This window comes from Sciurus carolinensis, chromosome 3, assembly GCF_902686445.1.
Source record: "Sciurus carolinensis chromosome 3, mSciCar1.2, whole genome shotgun sequence".
Lineage (NCBI taxonomy): Eukaryota > Metazoa > Chordata > Mammalia > Rodentia > Sciuridae > Sciurus > Sciurus carolinensis.
In genome coordinates this window covers 139,042,876-139,067,194 of record NC_062215.1, presented here as the reverse complement: position 1 = coordinate 139,067,194, position 24,319 = coordinate 139,042,876, and the positions used below count along the sequence as shown (strand labels likewise).

At 35.7% G+C, this 24,319-nt stretch overlaps 1 protein-coding gene across 3 annotated transcripts in view; it reads left to right on the top strand.

Moving 5' to 3' along the window:
* Stat4 (signal transducer and activator of transcription 4) overlaps positions 1-24,319 on the top strand; it is a 91,521-nt gene that overhangs the window by 40,131 nt on the left and 27,071 nt on the right. For 2 of the 3 annotated variants that reach the window (XM_047547118.1, XM_047547119.1), the window contains exons 4-9: positions 11,721-11,819; positions 13,851-13,943; positions 17,281-17,359; positions 20,019-20,104; positions 21,597-21,748; positions 23,558-23,716. In XM_047547118.1, coding sequence (XP_047403074.1) covers positions 11,721-11,819; positions 13,851-13,943; positions 17,281-17,359; positions 20,019-20,104; positions 21,597-21,748; positions 23,558-23,716 — 668 coding nt within the window. The remainder of the gene's footprint in view (positions 1-11,720; positions 11,820-13,850; positions 13,944-17,280; positions 17,360-20,018; positions 20,105-21,596; positions 21,749-23,557; positions 23,717-24,319) is intronic. The other variant, XM_047547120.1, reaches the window with a different exon arrangement.

The following is a 24,319-nucleotide window of genomic DNA, read 5'->3' as shown; positions in this document are numbered from 1 at the left end:
TTTTTGGGTTTGAGACAGGTCTCCTACTGAGCCTTCAGGCTTTCTCTATTTACATTTCAATGTAAGCCTTGACTGAGATTTGGATCTGAAAGGGGATAAAATGTTCCAGCAGAAACTTGATGCCTAGGGCATTTTAACCCTTAATCCTGGTTAGTAATCAATTCAGGTTTGGACGCAGAAAATTGTGAAACAATTATCTCCCAATATTTGTGGGGACTGGGGCTACTATATCATACTCCTTACTAGGCCATGCCACTGATGGTTGGGCTGGTTACTCCTTCCACGCCGGCATATGTGGGACCTCATGGCAAGAGGACTAGGTGGGCTGGGTGGGGTGAAGTTGGAGGAGGAGAAGGAATTAAGAGGGGTAGAAGAAGGAGGCATTCGAGTTTGCAGGAAGAGCAGAGAAGCGCAAGAAAGAAGAGACTTGAAGATAAAGATAAACTTTCTCTTTTATTTCCTCCAAAACCTCTTCCCCTTGTTTTATGTCCTCTCTGCATTTGGTATTAGGAGTATCTAAACACCCTCTAACTAACATCCATATGGCCATGGTTCCCAGGGGTAATGGTTTTACTCTCTCTGTTGCTCTCAAATCCTCCCCTAGAAGCTCCCATTGAGGGATATTCAGTAATCCCTCATCCAAGAACCATGGCGCAATATCTTCCACTGTGCGTAAAAAGTTTCGGGCGGTTTTAGTTTCAAGCGGAATTCCATTGGCCTGGAGCAAATCCTTTAAGGGACCTTCCATGAGCACTCGTGACATTTCAGTGCCCATATTTCTCTATTAAACTAACAATGCAAAGCACTTTAACTAGCAAAACAAAAGTGAAAGCACTTACAAACACTCAATCTCCGTCGCTTATCCCGCGAACTTTAACTCCGTCACTTTTCCCGCGAACTTTAACTTGTCGCTTTTCCCATAAGGATTGTTGCATACGAACTTTTGATATTTCAGACCCCATCTTGTACAATGTAAGCCGCGTTCCGCGTGCTTATCTAGTCCTTGAACCGTCTTTCGCTTAGTTCACTGTTTTTGGACCGCTTTCCGCTTAGTCCACTGTTTTACTTTCCTTTTTGGACGGCTTTCCGCTTAGTCCGGATAGTCGCGTACCACGAACGTTAAGGCTGCCTTTCACTTGTTTATTTTGACCTTTTTATAACCAGTTTAACTTGTTAAAATTTTTAGAATATCTTACCTTGTTTTCTTACTTATCCTTGTAAAGTTTTCATCCCCGGGTTTCGGCACCACTTATGATCGCCCACCGCCCGCGGGGACAATCACAACACGTAAGCTCTTCTTGATCACAGGAACCAAAAGGCCGTTTATTCCATAAGTCTCAGACTTATATTGAGAACATCAGCCTATCAGAGAGTAGACTACCAGGAAAGTCAGCCTATCAAGGAACAGTCTCCAGGCAGATACCAGGATCGCCTCACGTACAACAGCCAATCAGAGTTACTTCCTAAAACTTGTTTACGAGTGCAGCTATGTTTGGCAAGCTGCCAGGCACCATCTTAGAGATCAGGCCACGGTGCGGCTCTGGGGCCCTCAGAGCCCGCCCCTGACAGATCATTTAACAATCTTTTGTGAGGTTTATATAAGATGGTAGCTATTTGAAGATGGGCCTTGAAGAAGACTGATTCCTCTTTGAAAAGATGTAGAGTCTAGATGGGGAATCAGATAAAGATGCAGAGTCTAGATGGCAGAGATAGACATAAAAAATGCAAATGCTATGTTATAATTTTTATAACACAAGCCGGCGCAGGGGCTTGGATTTTATTCTCCTTTCAAGCTGATAAGTTAGCTTGTTATTGCTTCAGAGTGCTCGAAAAAGACATGAGACTTCGGGATCAGAGAAAAGAGTCTTTATTATTCACAGAAAAAGTTGTAGTCAGAGTTCCATGTTTGTTTGTATAAGTTCTTCATAAGCCCCACCTCCTACAAGGGTGACACAGTGGGCCCATTCTGGATGTCTACACACTCAGTGACTTGCATTACAGGAGAGGAACAAAATGAGTTTTAGTATTTCACTGTTTTTATAACTAGGGAAGCAAGCCCATTCATTGGCTAGGAAGAGACATTACCTCATTCTTCATGGTTACTTGCTACAAATACAACTGAGAAATGGTCAGAGGCACAAATAACTAGGGCCTTGTATTCTTGGCATACCTTACAAGACCATGCAAGGATGCTTACTGCCTACGGAAGATTGCCTTTACCAACAGAAGTGGAATTGTCAGGGGTATTAAAACCAAAGTCATCTTAGCGAAAGATATTTAGCAATTTTATAGTCAAACACATGATTATTTTCTATTGGTTTATTTGTGTAAGCACTGTAGCTATCTTGAGGTGCTATAAATAATGTTTACCATGAATAGATTTGTCATAGAAAATAATATAATATCCAGGGAAGATAAAATTAAATGCAGCTTGTGGCTCACAATGTCTGTTAAACATAGAAAGAATCAATTTTTAAGAAACCAGAATTGATTTGGAAATTGAAAGTTTGTAGAATGAGAAATGTGTAGTTTGAGGCATTCCTGTTTCTTGATTTCTTAGTTCCATGACTTTTCCCAAATGATACAGCATCTGGGTTTCCTGATATGTACCTTGCAGTCTATTCCTGGGTTAAAAACAAAGCCTATAAAACACCCTGCACATAATAGGTGCTCAGGCAGGTTCTATTACTGGTGTGTTCAAACATAGAAGCTAATATTGCTTGTTAGAATCATCATCTTCTCCTTCTGTCATTTTGAATTAAATAATTTATTTATCTCTTACTTACAATGCTGCAATTCCCTATAAATATTGAATTTTAATCATCCTAATGGTCTGATCAGGTTCAATTCTGTTCTCTTTGCACTGCAATGACAAATTTTCAAAGCCAGCCTTTATCTTTTACAAAAATCCTTGCATAAATTGAGTAAATAGAGAAATCTAATAAGAAAGACATACATGTACTTTATCCCACCTATTTATTTTTGATCATAAAAGTAACACATGCTTAATTATTTAAAAGAAATTCTAACAATATCAAAATATTGAAGTAAAAGTGACAATATCCATTCCCTAATCCCATGCCTCAAAAATAATCACTGGTGAGAGTTTGGTGTGTTTCTTCCCAGGTTTTTTTCCTATGCGAAGAAAGTATAGTGTTAATGATTGTCTTCCAAAGATTATGTGAATTGTTCTCAGGTGAAAGCACTATATTCTTTCTAATGAGTTTTAACAAGTTAATTTTTGTTCAAAACCGCTTTCAGTGTATTTGTGTGCATGTGCAAGTTAGTCCTCAAGAAGTGCCAGGGAAGTCCCCATTATCTAACATTTAAGAAAAAACCCAAATACACTGTCTTACTTTTTCTGGAGTTTCTTTTATGTTAATATAAATATGTTTCCTGGAACACAACTCAGTCTTACACCAATGGCTTTATTATCAATTTTTGTCATTTCTGTGAAGTTAATGGGAAGATTTTTCTCTTCTGTTTTTTGTTGATTTACCATTTAACTCTCCTAACACCACCATGAGGCAACACAGAAACCTCCTCATATTTATAAGAGTGCTTGACAAGCTGCAGGGCTCTTACTCGACTGTCTGGCATGCTCCTCACAATTACTCAGTGATGAATGACAAGCATTTTTATCCTGAGGACTAATAGGCAACTAAAGCAACGAAGGTTAAGAAGTTACTTACCTAAGATTGCACAGCTTAGTAACCAAGCCACAAAACCAGGTCCCCCAACTTTGCATAGAGAGCTGTCCAGCTGCTTTGCAAAGCAATAGTCTTGGATAGGGTAAGTCTTTACAGACAGAACATTGTGCTGGGAATGCTCAGAATTTACAGAAGAATACTTGATGCCTTTAAGAAGTATTTTCTTACCAGAAGTGGTGGTGCACACCTATCATCCCAGTGACTCAGGAGGCTGAGGCAGGAGGACTGCAAGTTCAAGGCCAGCCTGGGCAACTCAGCAAAATAAAAAGGGCTGCAGGGGTAGCTTAATGGTGGAGTACCCCTGGGTTCAACCCCCAGAACTTAAAAAAAAAGAAAAAGTGAAAAAATATTTTCTTTAAAAAAAAATCAGCTGATATACATATATATACCTGCAGCTAATTTTTAGCTACTTTAAGAAGTATGTACTGTTACTGGCATAAATAATACCAGCATTTAATAATGCATATCCATTGACAATCTATGCCTCACTCCTCTTTTGTCAAGAAAGCATTTTTGTGATGAGAGTATTTAAAGCTAACTTTACACGAGGAAGGCATGCAACTTTGAATTCGCTCATTCATAAGGAGGGTAAGTGAAAACTGTAACTTCAGTAAGATAATTTTTAAAAGATTTAATTTTTTTATTATTTGTTACTGGGAATGAACCTGGATGTATTTTACTACTGAGCTACATCTCCAGTGCTTTTTAAAATTTTTATTTATTTATTTATTTATCTTCTAATTTTTTACAGACTGCATTTTGATTCATTGTACACAAATGGGGTACATCGTTTTGTTTCTATGGTTGTACATGATGTAGATTCACACCATTTGTGTAATCATACATGTAGGTACTGATGTCTGTCTCACTCCACAATTTTTTATACCCCTCTCCTTCTCATTTCCTTCTACATAATCTACTTCAATGTGGTGCATTTTTTTACAACTGATGGATTAATATTATTGTTAACTAAAGTGCTTCAATTACATTAGGGTTCACTCTTTGGTTTACACAGTTCTCTGGGGTTTAGCATGTGTGATGTCATGAATGCACTATAACAGTATCATACAAGATAGTTCTACTGCCCCCCAACACCCCTGTGCTCTACCCATTTGTCCATCCTTCCTCTTAACCGCTGGCAACATTGACATTTGTATTTTCTCCAGTTTTGATTTTTTCTAAACATTATATGGTTGAAATACATTACGTAGCCTTTTGAGATTGACTTCTTTCACTTAGTAATGTGCATTTAAGTTTCCTCCATGTCTCTGTGGCTTGATAACTCATTTCTTTTTATCACTGAATAATATTATATTGTCTGGATGTACAACAGTTCATTTATCCATTCCCCAGCTGAAGGACATCTTGGCTGCTCCCCAAATTTCAACAGTTATATATAAAGCTACTATAAATATTCATGTACAGGTTTTTGTTGGAAACAAGTTTTCAGTTCTTTGGGGTAAACACAAGGAGTGTGATTATTGGATCCTGTGGTAAGAGTATGCTTAGTTTTATAAGAAACTGCCAAACTATACTCCAGGATGTCCACATCATTTTATATTCCCACCAGCAATGAATAAGAGACCCTGTGGCTTCACATCCTTGTCGGCATTTGGTATTGTCAGTATTTTGGATTTTGGTTATTCTAATAGGTGTGTAGTGGTATCTCGTTGTTTCAATTTGCATTTCCTTTTATAACACATGATTCATTGTACACAAATGGGGTACAACTTTTCATTTCTATTGTTGTACACAATGTAGATTCACACCATTCATGTAATCATACATATACATAGGGTAATACTGTCTGTTTCATTCTACTATCTTCCCTTCCCCTAACCGCTCCCGTCCCATTTTACTCTACGCTATACAAAGTTCCTTCATTCTTCTCTTCCCCACCCCTGCCACCCCTCCCCAGTTATGTATTGTCATCTATGTAAAATTATGTATTATCAGAAAACATTCCACCTTTGGTTTCTTGGGCTTGGTCTATTTCACTTAGCATGATATTTTCCAACTTCATCCGTTTACCAGCAAATGACATAATTTTATTCTTCTTTATGACTGAGTAATATTCCATTGTATATACATACCACAGTTTGGGTGCAGACAATTTCAATATCAATGAAGTTTACCTAATTAGTTGTTCTCTCACAGACTGTGCCTTTGGGTGTTGTATCTGAAAGTCATTACCAGGTATCCTGACCACATCCTCTTGGCCTCATCATAGTAGTTCCTTTGAATAGAATTCCAACTGCCAGCATCTATACTTTTTTTTTTTTTCAGGACTGGTGATAGATGATAGCAGCTGATGTAAAAATACTCCAGTTCCCAAAGTCCCTGGGTAGATTACTCAAAGTCACAGATTTACTGGGTTTCCAGTCCATCTTAACAAATAACTCAACAGCATACACATGACTGCTGCCTTCTCTTCCTGTCTTACTGGCCCACTCCTCCAACTGTGTTGTTTGGAATAAATTCTCACTGAAACTACTTGCATTGGAATCCGTGTCTTAGGGTTAGTCTCTGGAGGAACTCAAACCAAGACAGCAGTTGGTATGTGTCTCTTCAAAATCCTCCTTTGGTCGCTATTGCCTTCCTCTTATAGGGATCTCCTAAATCCTGCAGTGTCAGGGCACTGCAGTCAGAAAACAGCATCTGATAAATTCTTTACAATGCAGAGGACATTAGTTAAGTGGGGTGCAGACTCTCCCAGATACATCTGCATTTTCAAGAGGATCATGTCAAGGGGAAAGCTCTCAAAGGAGTGACTATCTAGTGAAATCTTGGGCTCTGTGCCACCCAAATGGAGATTATTTTGAGTAGGCTCTCAATTTGTTACTTCTCTGATACTCTAGAACTTTTAAAAGAGGAAAAGCGGACACACTACTCATTCTTTAATGATAAGTCAAATTTAGAAATTAGGTAGAAAGGAAATTTGAAGGAAAGCCAAGGAATTTAGCATGAAGTAATATTCATTGATTCTAATCTTAGAATCATCTCTCCCCCCACACATTTTAACATTACTGAAATCAAAATACATCTTATAATCAATAAGACTTAACTGCTGTTGCCATGTGGACATTGCCTGTGATGTGAAACTGGGTCATAGCTCTTTGTGTTGTTGTCACGGCAGTTGAATTAAATGCAGTGTTATTACAACACATGTTGAGTTTAATTGCTATTTAGAATGTCATCCAAATATAACACTATGATTGAGGGTTGAAACAAATAGTTACCATGTTTGCAGAATGGGATGTTAACAAATCAGCAGGGGACAAATTTGGTATTTGTTTAACAAATATTTGTCATACAATGAATGATCATAAATTCCATATTTTCTTGGAAAGCAATAATAAAGTGCTTTACAGGATGTAAGAATTTGACCCACATATAGATGAAGTCATATTATATTTTATGATGGGAATGGATGCACAAAGTAACAGTGGCAGCAGAAATTGCCAAGTCCTTATGATAGTGAAAGAAACCAGCACAATAAAAACCTGGAGTTCGTGAATCATGCATTGTGCAGAATTATTATCCAGATGTACAACATTAATTTTTCAGAAACATCCTACTGACTGAACGAAATGCTCTAAACTTCTAGCACGACAACACTGGGGAAATATGAACATGTGTGCTCAATCCAGTAGATAGTGCAGGCAGGTGGAGGCAAGTGGGAGGTTGGTTTGCTCTGGAAGACTTAATGCTACACTGTCAGTGCAGAAAGGTCTTTAAGGGGATGAGTGTGAATTTGGGTTATGAAGCAGTGTATCACTGTGGCCATATGTCTAACTGATGACTCCTGGAGTTGCTACCATATTTAATTTTTTGAAGTTTAAAACAATGTCTAAGAATAAGACCCTTCAAAGGTATTATTAAGAGTGAGCCACAATAGTAGGTGGATGGTGGCTGAGCTGATGGAAGAGTGATTAGAAGTCCTCTGGAACTGACACCTGGAGACTTACCATATATATATTCTAGTTCTCACTGATTCTATGGACATCTATCTGAAAGTGCAGTGATAATCTCACATAAAAGAATAGTGATACTGCTGAATGTGACAGTATGACTAGGCCACAACCCTCAACGTTTCAGTCAACAAACCATTGAAGAACCATTTGCAGAAGGAATGTGTGCCCTGGTTCTTGTCTGAAAAACTTCTATTGAGAACTTCTGGTAAGATCAAGAAGTACCAGCATCACAACTTACAGAATGGAAACTATAGTTGGACACACTAAAGAAAGAATATATCACTGACATTCATGGTGGCCTGAGGAACAGTATTTTATAGAAAAACATAGAAGCCAATGAATCTGAGTTTAAAAGAGATTTAGAAAAGTTGAACTACCTGAAGTCTTAGGAATATATTAACTTATTTATTTTATGTATATTTTCCCTCTTATATATGTACAATACTGACATATGATTAAATTTCTATACCCATCTTGAAATAAATAAAAGTTCTTTCAGTAAGAAAAAACACTGAATTATGTCTTAGTTCATATTTTTGCTTCAAGGTGAGAAGTATTACCAGAGATAAAGATCAGTTCACAGTAATGAAAGATTTTATTCATCCATAATACATAACTAAATGTGTCTGTCAGAGGCACAAAGAAAAAACTTCACAAAGGAGCTTTAAACATAACTCTTTCATAAACTGATAAAATTGACCAGGCAAAAACCAACCAGTAAAATGTAGAAATTTGAACAAAACAACTAACAAATTTGATTTAATGAAACTGTATAAAATATTCATACCTAACAACTGTTAAACACAGTCTTTATGAGTTAACTTTCATGAAATATCCATATGCTGGATCACAAAGCAAGTCTCAAAAAACTTAAAGTGGTTGAAGTAATTCAGAGTCTGTATTCTGATCAACCCATTATTCCATACAGCTAAGTAAGAAAAATTTTAAATCATGGTAAAAATCATTTTTTTTAAAGTAGAAAATCCCTATGTTTGGAAATTAACCAATAACATTTCTAAATAAGTCTTAGAATGAAGGTGAAATCCTGATAAATACTGGATGATTGAAAAGGAGAAAAATTTTATCAATATTTGCAAAAGATATGATTTGTGTATGCAGAAAATCCAAAAGAATCTACAAACAAAATTTTAGAAATGGTAAAAAGTAAAAATACATCATTAGAATAAGAGCTTAGCAAGTTTGCTGGATTCAAACAATATGCATATAATATACATATAGACATATGATATATACATATATAAATTAGCAAAAAACAATTAAGATGTAATTTATTCTAGTGCCAAAAAAACCCACTACATAGAAATGACCCTAACAAAAGATGTTTAAGATCTCTATGTGAAAAAATTAAAATGTTTAATAGAGAGATATTGAAGATCTAAGTGATTAGATTAGAACGCAATTATAAACATGCCAAGTCTCTCCATGAATTCTCAACATGGATGTGTGTTTGTGTGTCTGTGTGTATGTGTGTGTGTGTGTGTGTATAGCTTAACAAGCTGATTCTAAAATGAATATGGAAATGCAAGTAAAACGTATTTTACCTGACATCAGGACTTATTACAAAGGTCCAATAATAAAGATAATCTGTTGATGAAGCAGAGATAGAACCCTGAAAGGAGTTTAGAAAAAACCCACCCACATACAGACACTTGATTTATGACAGAGCCCCAACAAGCAGGGAGGAAAGAAGAGGATGTTCAGTAAATGTTGGTGGAACTATGTATTTATGTGAAAAAAAGTGGAAGGAACTTCTCTTTACTAACAAGATCCAACTGAATTATAACTAATGACAAAATCATGAAGACACAGATAACAGGGAAAAAAAATGCCATGATGGCAGCTTAGGGAGAGATTCCTTGAACACATAAAGAAGAAATTAATAAATTGACTTCACTATATTTAAAATTCCTGTTTGTTCATGCTAGAAGATAGTGCAAGGACTAGACAGAGACTGGAAGACATCTGCAGAACAGACGTCTAAGAGACTCACACAACCAAAATTGGCAGTTTCTCTTTCTCCAGCTTCCTTCTCTTCCTTTTTCCCGCCAGCCCACACTTCAGGGTTTGTTTTCTTGCTGTTTGAAGGTCCACACACTTAGCAACTCCTAACAGGTGAATATGAATATATCTTTGATACTTAAGAAAGGAAGAGCACTCATTTGATATTGAGTCCATAGTGATCAATTTTCCATAAGATGTTTTGTCTTGTCCATTTAAATGAGGCACTAAGAAAAAAAATTTAAAAAATGAAGACATCCTAGATGAAAACAATGTTGATTCCTGGCTCTTAACAAAGGAAAAAAATGAGTCATTTAACCTCTCAAGATATGGGGGAAACTGAATCTGAAAAGGAAGGTAAAAGAAGTTTAAGTAAGAAAGGAAAATGGAAAAGTGTACAACAAAGCTGAGAATGTTGAATGATCAAGGAAATATTCCACAGCAGTGAGAAAAACAAAGACCAATACTGGTAATTCTTGAGGTGTGAGAGAACTCCCCGTCTTAGCATGAGTTCTCAGGTTTACCTTAATAACTGAGCTTCCAAATGAGCCCTAGGAAAAGCCCTTTTTTTTTCTATAATGATGGCATTTTTTAAAAATAAATTGAAGTCAAAATGAAAAAACACAGCTTTTCTTAGGAAGTTAAATGCAGGTTACATGGAAAAAAACCAATAGATGAGAAAATTAACAACAGGAATAAATTCTAACAAAGAATCTGAAATTGTAGACATCAGAAATCAGAGATGTGGTACTCCCGTCTTAATAAATAGGATCATTTTCATTTCTCTACCTTCTGAGTTTCAGTCAATTCATTTTTGTTGTTTTCTTTTCAAGATTTCTGATTTATAGCGAAAAAAAATGTTTTAAAGACTGCAGAATATGCAAGAGCAGAAATCCAGAGTTCATATTTACCCTCGATTTATAAATAGAAGTGTTAATATGCATCATCTGATAAAATTGTGGCAGCAATCACAACCATAAAAATGTGTATTTAACTAATAACCTCGTTTTTCTTCCATAGAAGAGACCCTTTGGTTTGCCAGTCTGCATAATCTACTTTGGATTAATTGTTAATTTTTCACTTTGTGTATTGTTATTTTATTTTCCTGCTATTGACCTTTTGTCCATTTCAAACATTTTATTAGCACCACCTTCAGAAAGGAGGGTAGAGGGAAACTAAATTAGTGCATTTGTCTACTGTGCCTCCTGCTAATCTTGCCTTGGAAAAAGTCAAGTAAAGAAGTTTAACACCATTGACTAAAACAATGTTGTTGTTCCAATTAGCTCTGTAAATTAAGGCTAGAAAACTCAAGACACCTGGAAGCCTTGCTTGTAAGATAAATGAGGGCTGGGCACACTCATTGAGGGCACTGTGGCAACGGTGGGTGGTACATAATGCCCCTGAAGGGATCCAAGTATTTTAATTTACAACATGTACCTGATGGCCGAATTAGGCCCACAGGTTGCCAGTTAACAATATCTGCACCATTAACCTTGGCAATAAAAGATGTGTAAGCTTAGATGTCATAAAAATATTGTTGCTGAAATGTGAGTACAGTTTCACTTGAGTATCCTAATAGTTATGAGCTAGTCAACATAACCAAATAAGGAACAAAATGAATGTTTTAAGCATGAAGCACAGAATTAACAAGTGCATAGCTAAGACCACCCTGGTTCATGATAATTCACAAGGAAGTAACTCTTGTCTCTAAAACCTGCCCTTCAGTCAAGGTAAGCTGACCCTTTGGAGTGTCTTCAGGATATTTCCTAAAGAGGTGGTTAAGAACAATGATTAACCAATAAAAGTGATTATTGAAGGCAAAGAGATCAATATATTGTTGTTAAGAGTCTACGTTTGCAATGAGTTCCTGTAACTTTGTAATGGAATAGATTATTGGAACAAATCCCAATTATTTTCATATACTTATTGGGAGATTATTGTTGATTTTCAAGCAGTGACATCTCCTTATGATGCATATATTTAAGCTCATACACTGTTTTTGCTCACTCTTTTTCAGGGAAAATTTCATGGAAATCCAATGCATGTAGCTGTGGTTATTTCAAACTGCCTAAGAGAAGAGAGGAGAATATTGGCTGCAGCCAACATGCCTGTCCAGGTAATATTTTCTGAACTTGTGATTCTCTTACCACCTTGAATTCAATTCCTGTGCAACAGAATTTCTTAACTTCTAATCCAGCTTTGCCCATCTGTGAGTGCTGCTGCCGTTTTTCCCATCACTTGCAGTTGTGGTCTTTGGTAGTTCTTTTTCTGTCCTCCATGTAGAGATAATTACCAAGTCTCTCCAGAGTTTCTTTCTAGAATCTTGTCTAGACATTCTTTTCAGCTTCCACCAGCCACACTCTGGTTCAGGGTCTTACAATATTAATCTAGGAATATAGTAACCACCTGAATTCCTAATTACAGTTTGGACTCCACTTCTGCAGCTACATCTATCTTCACAGACTGATCTTGCCTAAAACCCTCCAGTACTTCCCTGTTTCCTACATCATATGTCCAAACTTGTTCACCAGCAGAAATTTTATCCCACAGAAATTCTGTAAATATACTTGCTTATTGATAGTTTGAATGTACTTTGCCCAATGTATTTTAGGTTATATAAAATGTAACCTAACTTCAGAGCCCCCATCAGAGAAGAGGAATGAATGAATTCTTTAAGAAATACTTTTTCAGTTCATTCTTATAAAAAGAAAAAAATATACATAATCAATTTTCCAAATGACATCCTTCACAATTTAATAAATCAGAGCACGATATTTATTTTTGAAGGTCTCACAAACATATCTTTCTAACTACTAACCATTCTCAGGTTTAGCTACTGTCAAGTTATAGCTTCTAATGGGGGATATGAAAGATGGTACCATTTTCATTTAATTTAAACATTGTAGTAAGTTTCTGAAGTACATACAGTTTGAGTCAACATCTTTTGATTAAAAATTAAGAAGCTATCAAGAATACATGATATTCTCATATACATTCTTGGCAGTCCTTTTTGTATCCCTTTAATCTCTAGCTCTGTGCGTATGTGTGCAAGCTGAGTTGTTCACTTCAAATATCAAACACCAGTCAACTTTGAGTGAATGCTCATAAAAGTCACTCTGAAATTAATCTGCCAGTACCATATACTACCATGAAAGAAGCACTAGTTTTTAAATTTCAGCTAGGTAGACAAATAATAAAGATCAGATTAGAGAAAGGGAATTTCATAAAGGCGTCTACCAGGCTGAAGAATGGTGTAGGTAAAAAGCACCTGACCAAGAGTGAAGGACATGGATTGCACTTGAGGTCCCTCCACTGATTTGCTGTGGTTTTTAGTATGACGTCAACCTAACCACTGTTCCCCACCCGACTGTGAGCTGAAGGGGTTGCCTGCATGTCTCACTCCTTTCTCTAGCTACCTATAGAACTTTCCATCTGAGGAACATACTCGATGTCAGATCATTAGAGTGGCCAAGAGGTGGTGCTTGGAGAAGCTGCTTGGACTTTGTACTTAACTAGACTAATATTTTCACATTTGCTTTAGGAAAACTCCTTTTGTTCTAAATCCAATTGCAATCCTCAATTGTGAATTTTAAGTCCAACTTAATGTAATTTCTCTATGCTGATTCTTAAATTACATGTATTTGTAATGAAGACCTGCTCTAGAAAATTAGGAACATTTAAAAAATCATAAAATCATCTGTAATTTCACTTTCAGAGATAATACACTGATAACATTTTGGTGTGTGTGTTCTACATATCTCTCTATGTATCCATACATTTGTGAATAGAAACATATGTATACATACCTATATATACATAAGCAGTAGAGATCATATTCATGCATCTACACATATTAGAGGGTTTTTATAATCTCAGTTCCTTAAAATGTAATGCTGTTTGTCATTATTTTCTGTAGCATGATTTTGTTGTTGTTGTTCTGGGAATTGAACCTGGAACCTATGCATGCTAAGCACACACTCTGCTCCTGAGTCAGACCCCAGCCCTGACAGCATAGTTTTTAGTGGCTGGGTAATATTGTGTATCAAATTAACCCAAACTTCAGTTCAAAGTATACACTACATGTGTGGCATTTATCATAAACTTACTTTATCGACATCAATGAAATTCCAAGCTTTACTTTTTCCAGGGACCTCTGGAGAAATCCTTACAAAGTTCTTCAGTTTCAGAAAGACAGAGGAATGTGGAGCACAAAGTGTCTGCCATTAAAAACAGTGTGCAGGTGAGTGACACCTTTTGAGATGTCTAGAAAGGGCAGCCTCTGAAGCCCCACAGATGTTGTGCACCTTCCTCCTGAAGGCCCAAAGTTAGTGTATACAGTGAACAAAGGACGATTTATTAATAAGAAAAATATCCTTCACATACTGTTTATATAGAGAGAATTTCTTTGTGGGAAACTTTTTAACTCCAGTTTGAACTTCTCCAGTTTGAGCTCTCAGATGATCTATTTCTTCTTGAATAAACTTTGGTAATTTGTGCTTTTCAAGAAATATCTCCATTTCACCTAAGTTGTCTTCCTTGGCATAAAGTTGTTCATAAGATTCCTTAATTATCCTTGGAACATATGTAGAATCTATGATGATGTCACACCTTGGTGTGATTCTGATAAATTGTGTTTTCTTTTATTCCCCCCATCAGTCTTGTCAGAGATTCATTAATACCATTAATCTACAAAAAATATTAAGTAGGACTAACTTTCCACTATGTTGGATATAAAATAAAATGCTAATTCCCTTTCTGAAACTTACATAGCATTCATTTCCTATTATGACAAAAATAAGAATTCCCTAAAATTAAATAAACTATAAATACTTAAAGGTAAACTGACCCATACATTGTCTGATAGTAAGCCTAGGATTCAAAGGAAAGTATTTCTAAAAAGTGTTTACTTTTAGACTTCTGATTTAGTGACCCTCCATAAGTAAAGCAAGCCTGAAAAGGCCTCTGCTTACACTGTACAAGAAAGAATCAGGTTCTCAAGATAGACCAGAAGCAAAAGGCTCTGGCATATTATACTAAAACCAAGGCCTCCACTGATTCTACAAGTGATTAGAGGTAGAGAGTGGTTACTTTGTTATAGTAAGAATAGTTCAGCACATTAATCAAGTAGACTGGTTTTACATACAACACAACTTCCTTTTTTTTTTAATCCATTCTGGAAATGGAACCCAGGGCCTTGGGCATGCTAGGCAAGTACTCTACCATGGAATTACATCCTCAGCCCCTCAAGCTCCTTTTAATTCCTGAGAAGGCTGGTGCAACAGAGGTCCACCCTTTGGAGCCCTGAGCAGATCATTTCCCCAGGTCCATGCATCATCCCCAGCTGCTGTGAGTGTTCCCTGCTGAGGGCTTCTCTGGAGTTGCCTTTACAGAGAACTCTGGACTGAGTGATAAGAGAGGAAAGGCCAGAACCTGTTGCCTCAAATTGGAGTATGTTTTAGGTCATGCTTCTGGTTTCCTTATGGAATCAAAGCAAAGACAGATGGCAGTGGAGACTGTGTGCTTTTTAGCTCCTTCCCTGTCCCTGTCCCTGTCTTGCATGTCCCTTCTCCTAACACTCCCTCCATAAATCCCAGTACCTGATTCCTATCCCAGATCTGATCCCAGGAGGCCTTGCCTGACCTACAGACAAAGCAGTGATTTTCCATCAATGCACTCGCCCCACTTAGTCCAGAAACTCCATCTCTCTGCGGAATGTTTTGGTGTATGGCACTCCTATAAGGCTTCCCAGACCATCGAGAGAGCTTTTGCAGGTTATTGCTGGCAGTTTTCATGTTTCGCAATTACCAATGACAATATCTGAAAGTCTTTTAATTAACTCAGCATTGACTTCCTGGAGTTACGGTTTAATATACTTTTCATTCCTTTTGAAATACTTTGCATTGGAAGATTCTGAAAGATATTGCCTTCTTTTAGTTTTTAATTAATTTTGAGATCAAAACATGGAGCTGCCATATACCTCTGCTTTAAAGCTATCATATTTTATTTTGTTACATTTCCTTAGTATGTGGGTTCCCTGACCCATAGCCTTTCAATGATTGTTGCTCCTCCAAAATTTAATACTAAAATGAAATACTGCAAGTGGTATTGAAATGTAATGAAAAGAAATAGTGAAGACTTTGAAGCTAGACTAGACTGAATTTGAATTCTACCTTGAGTCTTTATTACTACATATTTTTGTGCCTTGATTTCCGCATATGAAAATAATCTACTTTGCAGGTGACTTGAAAGAAGTGTGTATGTAAGAAGTGTGTATGTACGGGCAAGTTTATTCAAAAATTCTTAGCTCTTATTATTACATAGGTAATATACTGTGTAGTCAAGAGCTCTTTGTTTCTTTTCTAAGATTTATAAATGTCAAGAACATCAGTTTGCTGTGAGATAACAGAGAAGAGTAATGATGGCTCAAACTTATAGAGCACGTTTGGAAAGTGGCACTGTTATGAGCCATTTAACTCGTGATCTTATTACTCACTTTACTCATGTGATCTTAATTATCTTGAGGATAGTTATTGTTATCCACCTTCCTCCCTCCACTAGTTTGCCCCACCCCATTTTACAGATGGAGAAGGTGAAGTTCAAAGACTTATTACAGATTAATAAATGATTGAGTTGGGACTCAAATTCAGACTCGGAACCCAAATTTGATACTTTTCTTAACCAGCAATTTAATTAACTACAATTTGGAATTCATGGAGGCTGATGTGTGTTTACACACATCTTTTGGGGGCAGATGAGTCTTTCCTTAGAGAAGACCTCTTGAAATAAGCAGGCAGCAGAATCTTTGACTGTCTAAGAAAGGAAAGTAATCTTAAATCTAAGAAGCAAGGTATCTAGTTTTGGGGAGGGGCCAGAGTCAGTCTGCCAGACTTTCCCACAAAATTCCTCAAAGCGAAGTCATGTGACCTTGGACAAGTGAGGCCCTTCACAGTTTGAAACTTCTGCTTCCTCTATAGGAGGAGAATATGAAGGTTATGTGAGATAATACACAAAAAGCCTTTAGCCCAGATCTTGACATTTAATAACTGATATGATGGAGCAGCAAAACATCACCAATTTAGGAGAAAAGTAAAGTCAAAATCTCAAAGAAACATACCGGAGAAAACACGGTATATTTTAGGTAGAAATATTTAAGTTGAATTGTCATCAATTTTAGCATATTTGAAAGGAGATTTAAGCAAAAAGTGATCATTTGTATATTAATCCAGAAATAAACAGAACTACCCAAGAGTTCAAAGTACCCATTTTCTCTAGTTTAAAAAAAATTATAGGAGCAGTATCACCTGGAGCTCACTGAGAAATGAAAAATAAGATTTTCAAATAAGCAGTAAGAAAAAAAAAAATAGTGGGAAGAACAATTTTGACCTGGTTCTTCCAGCATTATTCAACTTCCATATGAATTAGCTTTTCAGAAATAAAGGTTCAGAGTCCTTGGATGGTGTTGGAAGCACCAGTATATTACTTAAAGGTACTTATGGTGCTGTTTCTTGGATGTACTTCAACACTACAACATACTCTGCTGCTTTCTTTTGAGTGAGTATATTTTCTTTTGCATAAAGATGACAGAACAAGATGCCAAATACTTAGAAGACCTTCAAGATGAATTTGACTACAGGTATAAAACAATTCAGACAATGGGTAAGTTTTTTGTTTTATCTATAACTCTACATAAGGACATAAAGGCTGCATGACAGGGTTTCTTCTGTACTTGACAGAGCTGATGTACTTCCTTAGGGGAGCGGAGTCTTTTTTCTTTTCTTTTTTTTTTTGTTAGGCGAAATGTAATCAAGGAAGGAGTATTTCTTTGTTTTTGATTCTTCCTTCTCTCTGTACATAATATATAGATCTTTTAACAAATCAATTCAAAGCAAATTATAAAGTACATAAGAAGTCACCCCTACTTCAATGTGCATCTCTCAAAAATAGGAACATTTTCCTAAAGAATCAAAAATATCCCTATTGTAATAAAAATAATAATTGCCTAATATGATCAGGGCATGACTAGGTGAATTTTTAAAATATAATTTCTAGAATTACAAAATAGAAATGTGCTTTTTTAAGAAAAATGGAAAACAGGCAAAAGCACAAAAAAATAAAAATAACAGGAAATTTCAAAATCTGCAGATAAACATTGTTGAAATGTATTTTCTTACAGCCTTTTCTGTCGTTCATATACATACTTGTCTACTGATTTTCAAAAAATGAGACTGCATGTATATGGTTTTGTATATTGACTGTATTTTAACTCATTTTATTTTAAAGTATTTCCCCATATATCAAAAATTGTTCAAAAGCATAATGTAATGATTGTACAAATGTCAAAATATAAGTACGCTGGAAATTATTTGACTCTGTTGTTAAACAGAGAGGTTGTTTACAGTTTTTTTTTTAAGAAATAAATGGGGGTCTGGGGAGATAGCTCAGTCGGTAGAGTGCTTGCCTTGTAAGCACAACACCCTGGGTTCGATCCCCAGCACCCAAAAAAAAAAAAAGAAAGGGAAATTCTAAAATATTCATAGTACCTAAGGTTTACAATTATTAACAGATTGATAGTTTATGCTGCGATTATGAGGACAATTGGTGAAATTCTAGTTAGGTCTGGACTAGTCAGCAGGATTCCGGCCATGTTAGTTTGTTTTGATCCTTGCAATGTGCTTATGTCCAACGATAGAGGATATAGGGGGCTTTAATATTTTTGCAATTCTAAAATTACTTCAAAACAATTTCTAAAAATAAACCAGTAGAAACCTTTCATTCCTAGAATCACCTTTAACTACTAAAATGTTAGCTTCGAATGAATCTTGATGGAAGTATGAATGATTGTGTTCAAATGTTTAACTTTTCATAGGTACGAGATGAGGTGTTTTGGGTATTTTCCTAGCATCTTCAGAAAGTCTTGACTTCCATGAAATATCATTGAAAATGTCCATGATTATTTGTTCCTATGATTTTTGCCCTCAGAAGAAATAGCACAAACATGAGCTTAATAAGTTATCAAAGGGGTCTATGCTCCTAAAAGGGTTGAGAACCACTGTAAATTTAATAAAGCATTACAGTTTCCTGAAGACAGCCTCATCCCAAATTTTACATGTAAACTACCAACATTAAGAATTAGAACATAGAAAAATACACTAATGTAACTACTTTGAACTTAATATATTACAATTTGTTTCACTTTAATATTTTTTAGTGCTCCATGTGCATTATGAAGAATAAAAAGTGATTATTTTTTCATTCAAATCAACAACTACTTATTTTGTTCATCCCACCCTATTACAAGTGAAATGAAATATAAGGGAAACAAATTATAGTGAAGACCCCAATGAAGTTTTCAGCTGATAAAATACTGCATATGCAAGATTATTCTACAAATGGGGGTCTAAGAGTTAGTGAATTTGTGAATTAACATGACCAGAAATAAGCTCCTGGAGATCAGTGCTATTTTGTAGAGAAATTCACAACAAAATTGTTCTGTAACCTCTTCACAATTACACAAATCAGATCAGGATCCCCAACCCTCATTTTTATGGACATGAATGGGTGGTATGAACAATCACTTGCTATGTATCAATAGGGTTTTAATGTTCAAATTAAGTAATATGTTTGCTTATTGTATGTCTTCCCATGGTAAATCATTCTTGTTTTGTTTCATTTTAGATATTTTTTCTTCATTTGGCACTCTTTCTCCATTCTGGTTTTACTGAAGGGGGGTGGCCCATTTTTTCAAAGAAAAATGCAAAGCACAGGATTAGTTTTTATTAGTTCTTGAAACTCAGTAGATAAAACTCACTCTTCCAGGCAGTAACTCATGATTCCCGAGAATAAGCAAACCAGGGAGGGATGAGAAAAGAGCAGAAAAAGTAAAATATGATTTCATCCTGGGCACAAAGAGAAGCCCCCTTCCTTTCTTACTTATACCACACAACCAAAATTATCTTGAATGCAGATGTATCCACAAGAACATTATTGCAAACATTTTTCTATCTTCTCCCTCCACTACCAAAAAAAAAAAAAAAAAAAGAATATTCAGTGAAGTGTTGTCTTCCCTCAAGGTTTGTAAGATACAGGGGTTTTCTTGGGTATGTTTGAATGTTGTCATTCTGGCAAAACGAGCATGCTCTTGGACTTAGTTTCTAAGCTCAACTCTGTTGGCCCCATTTAGTCTCTCATTGTATCTGCCTTCCTCCTGCCCAAGGCCACTTTAGGATAGCACATTGAGGCAGATGGACTTTCAGAAGTGCAGTGCTTTGCCTTTGCCTTGGAGAGGACTCCAAATCTGATCTCTTTTCCTTTGCAGATCAGGGTGACAAAAATAATGCCCTAATGAATCAGGAGGTGTTGACATTGCAAGAAATGCTTAATAGCCTTGACTTTAAGAGGAAGGTTAGTGAAAATTTTTAATTTGACCATTTGTTTATTTTTCTCCTTTTCCTAAACCCAGTCCTACTGGAAAGAATCAAGCTTTTAGAGTCTATCGGTTCCACTTACACCAAATGAGTGAATGGCAATGTTTCTAGGAACAGAATTTAGGACTGCTGTTAGCAATGTTTCCTATAGTAAGTTTACAAAGCTGAACTTCTCTAGGGCTTTTTTTAAAAAAAAAAATTTATTATTTATTTATGTATTGCTTCAATGATGCATTTACTGTAAGCATCATTAATTTCAAAGTGGAAATTTATTCAGTTTTTTTTTACACTACTTCAGATAGCTGTTTTCATGGCTTTACATAATATGCTGAGATGGGTTCTAATACACATTTGCAAATAAACAATTGCTTGATGACTACCAAAATTTTATTGGAAAAATAAATGTTTTTTGGTTTTTACTCTGAGATATCACACTATGTTGAGAAATTTCTTAGAATAGTTTATTGGCAACCAAACATATTCCATCTAATCACATTCCATCATCCAAGGAGAGGAAGAACTTTCTTTTCTAACTCAATGAAATATTTTCCAAGAGGAGAAACACCTCTATTTCAGCTTTCCACATCTCTTTGAAAGAAAATGCAATTGATATTTAATCAGTAACTGATGAATCAATAATTCATTTCTAAAAATTGAGCTCCATTCTTTTTGATGTTCAGGAATTTGCATGGATACTAAAAAGTTCAAAATTCTTTTCACCCTAAATTAATCATAATTTTAAACAGTTATGCAGGCAAATAGTTAATCCAAGGTGAAACTTGGTGCTGTATGCATTATAAGCCTATACTATACATATTATACATGCCATCAGATTCTACTTTAGAAATAAAATTTTAAGGAAAAGGAACATCAGAAATAATTTAATCCACTCACTTGACTATGTGGATGAAAAGACCAAGTTCCAAAATGGTTAAATACTTTTTCTGAATTCATATAGATTATGACAAATCCAGGACAGAAACTTGTATCTTCTAACCCCACTGAGGTCTTTGAAAGTTGTCTTCGCTTTGTCTCCCCAAACCCAAATAAAGTCCTAATAAAAATTAACACAGAAAGGCTCAAATTCTAGCTAGTACATTTCAAATAAATTGATAATCATATTTATAAAAAAATTTACATTTATAAGCATCACTTTAAAAGACAAATATATGGTTTCTGAACACATGATTCAATATTAGCACAGAAGTTACTGATTTAACATATTTATATTGAAATATCTTAGGAGAAAATTAAAGTGTTGTCATTCTTTCCTTATGAGTTATCTAAATGCAATAATTTAACTGTTTAAAAAGACAGTGCTATGGCAAATAAAAGCTAGTATTTGATAAAATATTTGGTCAAATTTTTAACCAAGTCTTTATCTCCCAGGTCCAATTGTTTTATAAGCTAAATTTTGAGCGACTCTGGCTATTGCTTATGAGTCTCTCTGTCCTCGCCTTTGTTTTTAGGAAACGCTCAGCAAGATGACACAGATAGTAAATGAAACGGACTTGCTCATGAACAGCATGCTGATAGAAGAGCTACAGGACTGGAAGAGGCGGCAGCAGATTGCCTGCATAGGAGGACCACTCCATAACGGGCTCGACCAGCTTCAAAACTGGTAAAGCAAATTGACTTAGTTTCTAGTGAAAACCACAGGAAGTAGAAAACAGTGTCACACAGCTGGAAGATGCAGGTTGACATGTAGCTTATTGATGGCTTATTAGCAGCTGGGTCCTCTACAGTTGGACAGGAAGAGGGAACTATACCTGGGCCCTGGATCCTCGTTCCTTTGGGGGAGGAATGAAGCATCTATAGAATGCATAAGAATTGCTTAATTTGCACAAACAAAATACCAGTCTTAAAGATGCAAATGAGTGTTGGATACCAGCAATGCATTTTCTTTAAGGATATAATCCATGCTAGCTTCAAAATCCTGAAAACAGATCTCTCAACTTTTTAAATGTGTCTTAAGACACTAGAGTTAAACATGAGTTTTGTGTTTCTAACAGACATTTATTTTGATAAGGAAAATATTCTTTGTTGGCCATAGAGTACAAAATTTCAGTTAGAAAAGGAGAATTAGTTCAAGAGATTTATTGCACATAGTGGCGACTTCAGTTAATGATTTATTATATACTTGCAAATTGCTAAGAAAGTAGATTTTAGGTTTCTCCCCCACCCCAAAAGATGAGGTAATGTATATTATTTAACTTCAAATTAGCCTTCCCACAGTGTATAAATATATCAAAACATCATATCATAGCTACAAGTGTATACAAGTTTTATTTTTCAATTAAAAAATTCGTTTATAAAGGCTTAAGTGCTTAACCCAGTATGGCGACCCCAACTGTGTTTGCACACATGCATATCCTTTCATTATAAGATAAAAATGTCGATAGGGGTTTCTACCTCATAAATATAAAACAGAACTATCTGAGAGAACAATCAGAAAGTATGATGAGAAACCAAAATGTACAGTTCATATCTCAAATTGCTTTTTAAAAGTACACTTCAATACAAATGGAAACACATAGTAACCGGGGACCCCTCGCTAAAAGCTTTGCCCAGCCAGGTCTGTTTCTTAAGAAATGTAAGGAATTGGGCTTATTTTAAAACATTATTTCCTTGGGGAGTTACTTTGATTCTCTAACCCCACAGTACTCTCTGTTGTGGTGAAAACAAAATAATAAAGGGAGCAATAAAGAATTTAAAATATAATGGTGCTCATACCAAAACCCAGCAGAGACTGGACAGCTCTTCTACAATCTTTTATGCACAGTATTTAGAAAGAGCTGCTATGGGCCAGGTGGACCTCTGAAGTCTGGTAAGATGTTCTGCCACCTCTACCTGGAGGCCTCTTCCTTGTCCATTTCAGTGTTCTTAATCTTTCCTATTTTTCTGGTCCAAGTCCCCGTCTTTATTTTCGAGGTCAAATCACCACATAGTGAGCAGAACTCCAAGCAGATATCAGAAGCAAGCATTTTTAAATATTATTTACCTTTTGCCAGAGGAACTTATAAATATACATACATGTTTTACATTTTTTTCATCAGTATTCTTATACATAACTTTCTTCATGTCATTTACTCTTTCTTCCCCTTTTATGAGTGCCATATTAACATATTCATGCTTAATAGACTTAAACAAAGGCTAATTGAAAGGGATGCAATTCCAGATATTGATGAATTTTCATAAATGACATCATAATTGAAAGTATGGATTTTAAAATGTTTAACATAGATGATGCATATTCAAGAAGAAATAGATTAGGAAAATAAAAATAAAGAACTTCCACTAGCCTTACTGAAATCATGGGACTCATTTAATTAATTTGATAATTACTTATTAATTTAATTTTTGCAAAGTATGATCAATTGTTAAAATGCTTGCTTATTAAGTGGAAAAACTATCATGTACTGTTCAATAGCTTTACCCTATTGGCAGAAAGCCTCTTCCAACTCAGAAGGCAATTGGAGAAGTTAGAGGAGCAGTCTACCAAAATGACATATGAAGGTGACCCTATCCCACTGCAAAGAATGCACCTGCTAGAAAGGGTGACCTTCCTGATCTACAACCTTTTCAAGAAGTAAGTGAAGGGTTACAAGTTTCCTGCTTCATGACATCCTCAGTTCTGTGAAGTTGTAAGAACACCCTGCCTGAGGTTTTGGTTTTAGGTGAAGGAGTGGAACAATGGGGCTCAGGAAAAAGTCAATAGAGCCCCCAGAAAGTTCCAGAAACACATTTCTACTCTTCATTATTTATTCACCAATACTTTTCTCCCCAGATGACCCAATTTTTCACGAGCTAATAATATGACCCACTCAGCTTGGTTTTTACATTTTGGAAAAGATTTTGAGGGTTTCTTCTTCAGTGCATGTCCAAGGAAAGAGGGATAGAGAACATTTTTGTGTTTATAAGCTCACTAAAGAAAAAAAATACTGATACACTCCTAACTGTATAATTAGTAAATGCACATACTGATGTTTAGTCCATGAATATTCAGCAACATGAAATTAACTATGTTTAGTATGATAAAATGGATCTTTATTAATGATTTAAATATAATAATTAAGAATTGCTTGCTGTTGTTAATTAGGACAATCTTTAGGCATTTGCCTATCTTGTGGTAATTATTTATAAGAAGTTGTTGGAAAGATTTGAGTTTAATGGGAGTTTGAGTCTTCTAGAC